Source organism: Stegostoma tigrinum, chromosome 10, assembly GCF_030684315.1.
Source record: "Stegostoma tigrinum isolate sSteTig4 chromosome 10, sSteTig4.hap1, whole genome shotgun sequence".
Classification (NCBI taxonomy): domain Eukaryota; kingdom Metazoa; phylum Chordata; class Chondrichthyes; order Orectolobiformes; family Stegostomatidae; genus Stegostoma; species Stegostoma tigrinum.
Window position 1 is genome coordinate 8,822,688 of NC_081363.1, and position 12,460 is coordinate 8,835,147.

At 45.5% G+C, this 12,460-nt stretch overlaps 1 protein-coding gene across 2 annotated transcripts in view; it reads right to left on the minus strand.

Moving 5' to 3' along the window:
- Positions 1–12,460, minus strand: part of kcnk13a (potassium channel, subfamily K, member 13a) — a 51,332-nt gene that overhangs the window by 10,636 nt on the left and 28,236 nt on the right. The window contains exon 2 of one of the 2 annotated variants that reach the window (XM_059648964.1): positions 3,022–3,096. The exons of the other annotated variant lie outside the window; for it this stretch is intronic. Within the exon in view, the coding sequence (XP_059504947.1) occupies positions 3,022–3,096 (75 nt within the window). The remainder of the gene's footprint in view (positions 1–3,021; positions 3,097–12,460) is intronic. 2 annotated transcript variants of the gene reach the window in all.

Consider the following 12,460-nt stretch of genomic DNA (forward strand, 5'->3'; position numbering starts at 1 on the left):
GGCATCGCTCCTGCAGAGTTGACACACAAAACTCAGGAAATTCATGCTACACTGGTCAGATGAGGTTTTTTCTAATTACAGCACCATTAAAAAAAACTATATTGGCTGCAATTGGACTCATGCTGATGCACATATATCCAGAATATAAGGGAACATTCAGGGCAAACTTATCTTGATTTCGAAAGAATTGAGCAAAGTAATTTTGACAGGTTGATATCAGCATTAAAAGTTGAAAACACATCTGAAGTTCTTAAGACAGATTATTTTCTTAAGAGTTATTTGAAAACTTTCTGCGATAGCTCATGTTGGGGACCAAAGGCTTGTAATAGTCAGACAGGCAGCAATAAAACTGTGTAAGCAAAAGAAGTACACAGGATAGATGGCAAGTGTTTCTTTAAAGGGAACATAACGTTTTTTGCCAAAGGAAGCTTCCAAGTGGTTGAGAATTCTGGTTCTGTACTTGATGGAGTTTAGAAGGATTTTGGGGGGGGGGGGGGGTGGATCTGAGTAAAACTTGCAGAATATTGAGAGGCCTGGATAGAGTGGACGGGAGAAGATGTTTTCACAAGTAGGAGGTACCAGGACCTAAAGGCACAGCCTCAGGGTAAAGGACGACCCTTTAGAACTGAGATTAGCCAGAGGCTGGAAAATCTGTGGAACTCATTGCTGCAGAGGGCTGCGGAGGCCAAGGCATCGAGTGTATTTAAGGTTCTCGACTAGTAAGGGGTCAAGAGTTATGGGGAGAACGCTGGAGAATGCGGTTAAGAAATATATCAGCCACAACTGGATGGGTGAGCTGACCTAATGGGCCAAATGGCCTCATTCTGCTCCTTTGTCTTATGGTTGGGGCAACATGGCAAGTCATGCTGCAGCTGTATGAAACTTAAGTTCGGTCGTGTTTAGCGTATCGTGTGCAGGTCTATAGCCATGCTACAGGAAGAATATGGATGTTTTCGGGAGGGTGCAAAAGAAGTTTACGAAGGCGTTACCTAGAGTGGGGTGCATTAGCTATAGGTAGAGGTTGGACAAGCTTAGATTCTTTTTACTAGAGTGTTGGAGGCTGAGGAGTGACCACATAGAAGTATATAAAATTATGAGAGGTGGACAGTTGGGAGTCCTTTCCCAAGGTGGAAATGTTAAATACTGGGGCTATGGATTTAAGGGAAGAGGGGGAAGTTTAAAGGAGGTGCGGTAGGTGCCTGGGATGTGCTGCGAGGGGAGGTGGTAAAACTAGATACAATAGCAATGTTTAAGAGACATTTAAACGCACATATGGACAGGCAGGGAATAGAGGGTTATGGGCTATGTGTAGGCAGGTAGAACTCCTGACGATAGGTTTCAGCCTGAAACATTGATTTCCCCGCTCCCCAGATGCTGTCTGACCTGCTGTGCTTTTCCAGCTGCACATTTATTGCCCTTAGTTTAGAATAGCATTGTTTGGTGGCGAAGGGTCTGTTCCCTTGCTGTACTCTTCTACATTCTATGTTCTCAGGACAATTTCAGCGACGGTAGTGGTGGAAAAATTAGCTCAACAAGTAAAATGATTATGGACTACCGACTGAGATACAATCTGATCAGGGTTTTATCTTCATGTCCAAAATTTTCCAGGAAATCATTAGCAGTTTGGGTATAAAACAGTTTAAGTCAACTGCATATCATCCACAAACACAAGGAACTTTTGAGAGATACCATCAAACTCTGAAAACAACGATTTAAGCAGACTGTCACGAATACCCACAGGACCAGGATAAAGGAATAGACTGCTTGCTATTTGTTACCAGAGATTCTACAAATTAATGTAGTGGATTTAGTCCATTTGAACTGATTTACGGCCATGAAAAGTCCATTAAAATTGATTAGGGAGATGCTCTTGAACAAAAAGGATGAATTTGTCGGAGTTTCTAGAAAGACACATTTAGAGTAATACAAAAGCATGTGTAAGTTTGTTACAGCGAAAATGAAAGAACGGGCAGAAATATTCAGCAGCTAGAGAATTCCCTGCGGGCGGTGAAGTGATGGTGTTGTTGCCTTTGCAAGGTGAATCCATGAAAGCAAAAGTCATTCCATACGAAGAAATTGGGAGGATTTAGTAAAGTGACTCATTCGATAAACATTCTTGATCATGGGAAGAAGAATCAGTTATGTCAAATGAACACGAAGAAAAATTGTCATTGTCAGAATGGAGATAAGGAGGGCCACGTGTGTCAGGTGGTAGGAGCAGTGAAATATGAAATGTGAAAGCAGTGAATAAAAATGAGGTTGAAGGAGAGGAAGGCAGTTTGCAGTGTGAACCTCCTTCAATTCTACTCGCTAACACAGAAATACTGGGACAGTTAGACAATGTCTTCTCATAGTTTGAGAAAGCACAGCAGGATTATCTTGTAAGGTTACTGAGAAAGTGTGAGATAATCCATAGAGACACAGTTGGACGTCCTATATTAGCTTGGCACGATGGCGATGCAGGAGTCAGGATCAATAAAGTAGCATCCTTATTGGCTGAGCCCAGGGATACAAGCTCCGGTTGGAACTGACATCAGTATTTCATCGAAACTAGTCACAGCAGCAGGAATTCACCAGAAATATTAAATCCTAAACCAGATGGATCAACTAGACACCATATTGATGATAGAAAGATGCATGTGATCACAAAATAGGTCTATACCCTATTGCACAAATAAATATTGATAGGGTTAGAAGTGGCTCAGTCCTTTCTAAGATTAATCTATTGAAGGGTAACTGGCGAAAGAAATAACCACGTTTGTTACACTATTCGGGTTATATCAACAAAACGTTATGCCATTTTCATTAGCCAGATTCTAGAGGCTTATGAATCATAAAATCATAAGATCATAAGATATAGGATTGAGTTGTAGCTGAGGTTTATAACAGCGTAGTTTAGTTAGCTAATGCTGTGATATATGGTTACCATGTGAAAATAAAAATGAGCCCAGTAGAAGGCCTGTTTAAGCAATTACATTTGGCTGGCTTAGTAAGACATTCAGAAAAGCAACAGTAACTTACCCAAGGCATACTGAAGGACAGAGACGAGTGTTGCAAGGAGAGAGGAGGTTCTAATAGAATTCCCTGTTCCTAAAACTAAATGAGAAATCATGAGATTTTTAGCAATGTGTATGTTGTACCAGAAATTTGAGAGTCATTTCAGGACAGTAGCTATAACTGTAACAATTTTGGTAAGCAAACAATGTATGGTCAGTAGAATGCCAGGAAGTCCTTGAGAAGCTAAGGCAATCCTAATAAATTAAATATCCTAACGAATTAAACGGTATTAGCCCTAATTTTTCCAGACCTTTCAAAATGGCAATTGATGCTGATGACATGAAGATGGTGCAGTTTAGTTGTGGGATCATAAGTAAGGAATACAGAAACCAGTGGGATAATTCTCTAAGAAACAAAGCCAGTATCAGAAGAATTATTGTAATGTGGAAAAAGAGACTTAGGGATTGATGTTGGTTCTTCAGTACTCTGAAGCTTATGGCCAACACAGTAACAAGGAAACGCTGATTTATGCTGATCATAAACTACTTGCCTTCATTAAAATGTTTATACCTCAGAATGTAAGACAATTCAGATGGAGTTCTTTTGTTTTAAATATTTAATGTAAAGATCATTGACATTGTTAGACAGGTTAATGTACTTGTGGATTAAGTGTAAAATGTTGGAATAAATTAAAGGTTTAAGAAATGCTAAGATTGTGTAAAGTTGTATGAGTGAGAAGGAAGGGTGAATAGATGTTATGCTTGTGTATCACAAGTTTTGAAATGGAATTTCTTTTATAACGGGGGGGGTGGAGGAATGCACAGACTACATCTATTTATTTTTTCTGCATTTTTGAAAGTGAACTGAAAAGAGAAAAAAAGGCTAGTTTGAAAACTATTGTTGGGATTGTGTCACCTTTTAAAAGCGAGTTATCTGCTGACTAATTGCTGTTTATTCAAGCAAGGGAAAAGGTTTTTACAGGCCAACCTGAGCTTGAGGGGAGATACAAAGGGGAATTTGGCTGGCAACAAATAGCTGATTGGTCTGTGGATTGGTATGCAGTTATTCAATGACACCAGGTTATAGTCTAACAGGTTTATTTGAAATCACAAGCATTCAGAGCATGCTCCTTCATCAGGTGAAGTCCACTTCCCCATATTTTGGCTACCATTGACACCACAAACTGCCAGCTCAACATGGGCTTTGAGTTTGGGGCCCACACCTCAGGAAGGACATACGAGCCCTGGAGTGTGTCCAGCGGAGATTCACACGGATGATCCCTGGAATGGTAGGTTTAATGTATGATGAACGGCTAAGGATCCTGGGATTGTACTCATTGGAGTTTAGAAGGTTGAGGGAAGATTTAATAGAAACTTACAAGATAATGTATGGTTTAGAAGGGGTGGATGCTAGCAAGTTGTTTCCATTAGACGGGGAGACTAGGACCCATGCGCACAGCCTTAGAATTAGAGGGGGTAAATTTAAAACTGAAATGAGACGACATTTCTTCAGTGGTGGGCTTGTGGAATTCATTGCCACGGATTGCAGTGGAGGCCGGGACGTTGGATGCCTTCAAGGCAGAGATTGACAAATTCTTGATCTCAGAAGGAATCAAGGGCTACGGGGAGAGTGCAGGGAAGTGGAGCTGAAATGCCCATCAGCCATGATTTAAATGGTGGAGTGGACCTGATGGGCCGAATGGCCTTACTTCCACTCCTATGTCTTATGGTCTTATGGAAGGGTCTCTAAGAAGATTGCACTTATTGACACAGACATCAAGTTTCTGTTGAGATGCAAGTAAGCACAGAAGATCCTGAAAAGGACTGCAGATCACAAGCTCACTCAAGTCAACAACAACACAGGCTATGCTGAGAGACTCTGCTGTTGCACCTCTCACACATTCCTCAGTCATCTTGTACACTGGCTCTACAGCAGACATCACAACCTTGAAATTGAGATAGAGTTCACATTCCCAGTTTGCACTCAGGACACAGGGGACCAGCTACGAGACACTGCCAAGCACCAGTTTACACCAAAAACTAGAAACTGGAGAAACCACAGAGAAATCCATCATCAACTTGTCTGACTACACTGTTCAACTGGACAAAATCGAAGTTCTAACCCACTATCAAAAAATGGACCCCGTTGGTCTCACAGTATACACAGAGGAATTCATCAGGCGAATGAGGATCTTGGAATCCTTCCACAAACCCCAAGATGTCAGCAGTGAGCCCAATGAGACAACCAATGAACCAGAACACAGTCAGAGAAATCAGTGGGGCAGCAACCAAAGAAGGAAGAGTCAAATTGGACCTCTTTGGAAGACCGCTGCACTAGGCTCGAAATGTATGCCCAAGATGTCAGGAGAGACGTTCACGCTAGATTCATCAGCAGTGCTCACAAAATAGTGCAGAACATCACCCAAGCCCAACGCAACACTGTGCTCTCAAGACCAATCACAACACTGTCTGCTGGTTTGATGACAAAGGAAGAGCCATCATCTCAAAGAGAAGGGAGCACTGCAAAGAAGCATACTGACAACCGAACAACCAGGAACACTACAGACAACTACCAGTCAATCCAACCAAAGAACACACCCATCAACTCAAGAGACAGATCAAGACCTTTCAGTCAGATCTTCAGAATATCCAAGCACTCTCATCCCACATATTTCTCGCATAGGAGACTTTCACCACCTTCCAAAGATACACAAAGCCAAGACACTTGGACGTCCCATCATTTCAGGCAATGGGACCCTGTGTGAGAACTTCTTTGGATACATCAAGGTCAGAAACTCTTACAGAAACTCAGCACCCATGGGCCAGTCTAACTAGGAACCTTCCTTGTGGCAATGGACGTTTCAGCACTCTGCACCAGCCTCAGTACTCAGTACCACTGACTGCCAATTTCCAGACACCATCCCACAACTCATCCGTTTCATCCTCGACCACATCTTCATCTTTGACAACCAGTTCTTCATCCAGACACACGGAAAAGCCATGGGCACCAGATTTGCTCCCCAATATGCCAACACTTCCATGCACAGGTTCAAGCAAGACTTCTTTGCTGCATAGAACTTCCAACCAACACTATAGATGGATGACATTTACTTCCTTTGGACTCATTGATGAGGAATCACTGAAACAACTACAAAACAATATCAACAAGTTTCATCCACCATCAGACTTGCCTTAGACTACTCTTTACAATCAGTCTCATTCTTGGACATATGCATTTCCATCAAGGCACCTCTGTACCTCACTGCAAGCCCGTGGATAACCTCACGATGCTGCACTTCTCTAGCTTCCACCCAAAACATAGTAAAACAGCCTTCCCCACAACAAGCCCTGTGTATACATAGGATCTGCTCAGATGAGGAGGAACATGATGAACACTTACAGATCCTGAAAGATGCCCTTATAAGAATGGAAAAAGATGCTCAACTCATCGATCACCAGTTCTGACATGCCACAGTGAAAAACCGCAATGACTTTCTCAGAAGATAACCGACAGGGTACCCTCTGTTGGCCAGTACTCCCTTGGAGCACTATGCCATGTTCTTCACAGCCTTCAGCACGTCATCAGTGATGATGAACATCTCGCCAGGGCCATCCCTCCACTTCTTGCCTTTAAAGAACTAACAAACCTCAAAGACATCAGCATTCACAGCAAACCACCCAGCCTTCAGGAGACCAGCGACCACACAACCCTGCCATGGCAACTTCATGCAAGACATGTCAGATCATCGACATGGACACTACGATCACACATGGGAACACCCCCCACCACATGCACAGCAGATAGTCATGTGACTCGGCCAATGCTGTCTATCTCATACACTGCAGGCATGGATGCTTTGAGCATGGTATATTGGTGAGACCACGCAGACGCCAGACCCCACCCTACATGACCAACAGATGAATGCACACCATACAACAATCGCCAAACAGGAACGTTCCCTCCCAGTGGGGGAAACACTTCAGTGGTCAAGGACATTCGGCCTCGGATCATCAGGTAAGCGTCCTCCCAGGTGCCTACGCTTTTCCCTCCATTTCACCTGACAAAGGAGCAGTGCTCTGGTGTTGGACTATAACCTGCTGTAGTGTGATGCCTGACTTTGTCCACCCCAGTCCAACACCAGCAACTCCACATCACAGTTATCAAGGAGAAACCAGCAATCTGATTGGCTCCCAGGTGGTTGAACAGCTTGTAGGTGTTGGTCAGAAGATGGTGGACCACCTGAAAAGGAGTTGTTCTTTTCTTTCTGAGGTAAAAACACCCCAATCCTGAAAGCCCCTTTCTGTTCCCTTCCAGTTGCTGTAACCTGTGGTTTTTCATCAATAAGTCTGAGAATTTTGGGTACGTTTATAAAATCATTAACTTTTGTGATGCTTCTGGGATGGTGGGGCTAGATTTCCCAGTGCACTATCCCAGTGATGTCATGGTGGCGAGCTGGCTCCTCAACCACTGCAGTTCTTGGGATGTAGGGACACCCATAGTGCTGTTCAGAAGGGAATTCCAGGATCTTTTCAAATCAGGATTGTGTGGGTTTGGAGGGAACTCGCAGCTTGATGGCCTTTCCAACCACCTGCTCATCTAAGGAAGAACGGCCTGCTTCCACACTGATAGAATACCTACTGTGTGAAGCAGTCCATTCAGCCCACCGAGTCCACACTGACCCTCGGAACATCATTTCACCCAGACCCCACCCTCCATGGCCAATCCATCTACCCTGCACATCTTGGGACTGTGGGAGGAAACCCACGTGGACATGGGGAGAACATGGAAACTCCACACGGACATTCGCCCCGAGGGTGGAATCGAACCCGGGTCCCCGGAGTTTTGTGAAGTAGCAGTGCTACCCACTGAGCCACCCTGATGGAGGCTGTAGGTTTGAAGGTGCTGCCAGCCTGGAGAAAGCGGGGTGAAGTTTTGAAGATGATTACTATTGCTGCTATCCCTAATCTGCTCCTCCAGACTGCATAGTTACACATAGATAATAAAGTGTGGAGCTGGATGAACACAGCAGGCCAAGCAGCATCTCAGGAGCACAAAAGCTGACGTTTCAGGCCTAGACCCTTCATCAGAGAGGGGGATGGGGAGAGGGTTAGAACATAGAACATAGAACAGTACAGCACAGAACAGGCCCTTCAGCCCACAATGTTGTGCCGACCATTGATCCTCATGTATGCACCCTCAAATTTCTGTGACCATATACATGTCCAGCAGTCTCTTAAATGACCCCAATGACCTTGCTTCCACAACTGCTGCTGGCAACGCATTCCATGCTCTCACAACTCTCTGCGTAAAGAACCTGCCTCTGACATCCCCTCTATACTTTCCACCAACCAGCTTAAAACTATGACCCCTCGTGCTGGCCATTTCTGACCTGGGAAATAGTCTCTGGCTATCAACTCTATCTATGCCTCTCATTATCTTGTATACCTCAATTAGGTCCCCTCTCCTCCTCCTTTTCTCCAATGAAAAGAGACCGAGCTCAGTCAACCTCTCTTCATAAGATAAGCCCTCCAGTCCAGGCAGCATCCTGGTAAACCTCCTCTGAACCCTCTCCAAAGCATCCACATCTTTCCTATAATAGGGCGCCCAGAACTGGACGCAGTATTCCAAGTGCGGTCTAACCAAAGTTTTATAGAGCTGCAACAAGATCTCACGACTCTTAAACTCAATCCCCCTATTAATGAAAGCCAAAACACCATATGCTTTCTTAACAACCCTGTCCACTTGGGTGGCCATTTTAAGGGATCTGTGTATCTGCACACCAAGATCCCTCTGTTCCTCCACGCTGCCAAGAATCCTATCCTTAATCCTGTACTCAGCTTTCAAATTCGACCTTCCAAAATGCATCACCTCGCATTTATCCAGGTTGAACTCCATCTGCCACCTCTCAGCCCATCTCTGCATCCTGTCAATGTCCCGCTGCAGCCTACAACAGCCCTCTAGAATAAATAGGGAGAGGGGGAGGCGGACCAAAGATGGAGAGAAAATAAGATAGGTAGAGAGGAGAGTATGGGTGGGGAGGTGGGGAGAGGATAGGTCAGTCCAGGGAAGACGGACAGGTCAAGGAGTTGGGATGAGGTTAGTAGGTAGGAGATGGAAGTGCAGCTTGAGGTGGAAGGAGGGGATGGGTGAGAGAAAGAACAGGTTAGGGAGACAGAGACAGGCTGGGCTGGTTTTGGGATGCAGTGGGGGAAGGGGATGAGCTGGGCTGGTTGTGTGATGCAGTGGGGGGAGGGGACGAGCTGGGCTGGTTTTGGGATGCGGTGGGGGAAGGGGAGATTTTGAAGCTTGTGAAGTCCACATCGATACCATTGGGCTGCAGGGTTCCCAAGCGGAATATGAGTTGCTGTTCCTGCAACTTTCGGGTGGCATCATTGTGGCACTGCAGGAGGCCCATGATGGACATGTCGTCTGAGGAATGGGATGGGGAGCTAAAATGGTTCGCGACTGGGAGGTGCAGTTGTTTATTGCGAACCGAGCGGAGGTGTTCTGCAAAGCGGTCCCCAAGCCTCCGCTTGGTTTCCCTGATGTAGAGGAAGCCACGCCAGGTACAGTGGATACAGTATACCACATTGGCAGATGTGCAGGTGAACCTCTGCTTAATGTGGAAAGTCATCTTGGGGCCTAGGATGGGGGTGAGGGAGGAGGTGTGGGGGCAAGTGTAGCATTTCCTGCGGTTGCAGGGGAAGGTGCCGGGTGTGGTGGGGTTGGAGGGGAGTGTGGAGCGAACAAGGGAATCACAGAGAGAGTGGTCTCTCGGAAGGCAGACAAGGGTGGGGATGGAAAAATGTCTTTTGTGGTGGGGTCAGATTGTAGATGGCAGAAGTGTCGGAGGATGATGCGTTGTATCCGGAGGTTGGTGGGGTGGTGTGTGAGAACAAGGGGGATCCTCTTTGGGCGGTTGTGGCAGGGGCGGGGTGTGAGGGATGTGTTGTGGGAAATGCGGGAGACGTGGTCAAGGGCATTCTCGACCACTGCGGGGGGAAAGTTGCGGTGCTTGAAGAACTTGGACATCTGGGATGCGTGGGAGTGGAATGCCTCATCCTGGGAACAGATGCGGCGGAGGCGGAGGTATTGGGAATAGGGGATGGAATTTTTGCAGGAGGGTGGGTGGGAGGAGGTGTATTCTAGGTAGCTGTGGGAGTCGATGGGCTTGAAATGGACATCAGTTTCTAGCTGGTTACCTGAGATGGAGACTGAGAGGTCCAGGAAGGTGAGGGATGTGTTGGAGATGGCCCAGGTGAACTTGAAGTTGGGGTGGAAGGTGTTGGTGATATCTTGGATAGATACACATGATAGACACAGTCACTTGGCATGGGTGCAGAGGGCAAGTATCTATAGGATATGCAGCATGGTAAACAAAGTCATAGCTTTGTGGTTATTATAGGAGGGCTCTATTCCCCTTGGTTGGGGGGATGTCCATTTCGGGAGTATGAAGTTAGGGTTATCAAGTTAGGAAATTTCAAGGGGGTATTTTTAGCAACCCGAGGGTCATGCGGACATGGGCCACCTGTGTGATGGTAGAGATCGGAGCCCTCATCATTCATAAAATTGCCCAGATCTGCACCTGATACAGGCCTACAGATCAAGTGCCAGAACATTGGATTAGACTTTGTACCCTGTGGCACTGATGTGTTAGGCCTATGCTGTAAGTGCCTATAATTTTGCAGGAACACATCTCGGTGTATCCAGCAGGGAAGGAAAATAGTCTGAAGGAGGCCAATGCTGGAGGAGATGAGTCTTAACTGGGAGATGAAGAATTCTGGGCCCAATGGAAATAACAATGTTTGATGATGATCAGATAAAGGAAATGGTCAAAAGCCAGCCAGTGGGGTGGCCCCATTAAAATGATTAATCCGCACGCCAGTCAAACAGCGCCTTTGAAAACAAAGCACATTAAACCGTGATTTGATCTGGAAATGCAGCCGGATAAATGAGTCCCTTGTTTATCATTCCAAGTTAGCAAAGAGATTCCCCACCAAGGGCGTGGAATGATATCTGTGTGCAAGTTTAGCTCTGCAATGTCCCGACGATTATCCCTTGAGAGCACAAAAATTGCTGCAAAGTTTCTTCATTACCAATCGCATATTTTCTACAAGATAATGAGACAACTTGGAACCCACATCCTGTATACAAACCAGCTCATCTGATGCTGCAGAGATGTGTTTCGAGATGTAGTTTACCCTCAGTGTTTCAGAGGTTTACTTTCTTTCCATTGACCCAACAACAACAAAAGAGTGTCTTTATATAGAACCCTCAGTGTAGTCAAACTGGTATAAATTAAAACTTGACTCTGATGCAAGGTGACTGAAAGCTGATCCAAGAGGTAGAATGTAAAGAAAAGCTTCAAAGAGAATGAGTCAACAAGACCGGAAGATATATATAGGTCATGCATCCACTCAGCCTGCTTCGCCATTCAATAGGCTCATGGCTGATGTGATGTATCCATTTCCCTGCATTTTCCCTATAACTCTTGATTATTCTGCTGAGCAGCACGGTGGCTCAGCGGGTTAGCACTGCTACCTCACAGCACCAGGGACGGCAGGTTTGATTTCACCCTCAGGCAACTGTGTGGAGTTTGCACATTCTCCCCGTTTCCTCTGGGTGTTCCAACTTCCGCCCACAGCCAACAGATGCGCAGGTTAAGTGGCTTGGCTGTGTTAAATTGCCCACAGTGTCTAGGGATTGTGTAGCTTGGGGGAATAAGTCATGGGAAATGAGGGTTACAGGCATAGAATGAGGGCAGGAGTTGGGTCTGGGTGAGATGCTCTTCAGAGGGGGACGTGCAGACTTGATGGGCTGAATGGCCTGCTTCCACACGGCAGAGATTCTATTAGGTTTAGAGCAGGAATGGGAGAGAAATCGCTTCAAAGTTTCCAAGGTACATGTTAAGAAGGTTATGGTTTCTTTGTGAATAATTTTACCCTCAATTATTGTTCATCAGTTGATTTTGTAGGGTCTGCATTCTCCTGGGTTAGCACATTGCAATTGATCCCAGGGTCATGCCACACGGTGGGCAGATAGGAGGGGTACATAAGCCCCAGTTGGTACTCAATAAACGAGCTGGAAGTGCCCACAGGGAAGGGTGTATGAGCCAGGCTGGTACATACCCAGCAAGGGTCAAGGTCTTGAGTATTTCTGAAAAAAGATACATTTTTTCAAAGTGTTAAATGCTCCAGGATATTTTGCAAGAATACCAATTCAAGGGGAGCAGCACCAGGAGAGGACAACGCTGATTTCTTTTTTTCTTAGCAAGTTCTGGACTACCTAACAATGACTAAGGACCCTCTGAGAAAAAATATCTCCTCCTCCCTATGTTAACACTGACATTTTTTAATCTTAAACTGTGTCCCCCAGTTCTAATCTGTCCCAGCTGGGGACAGCACAGCACCCATCCTGTCAAATCTCCTCAGGAGGGACATGTTTGAATAAAATCACCTCTCAT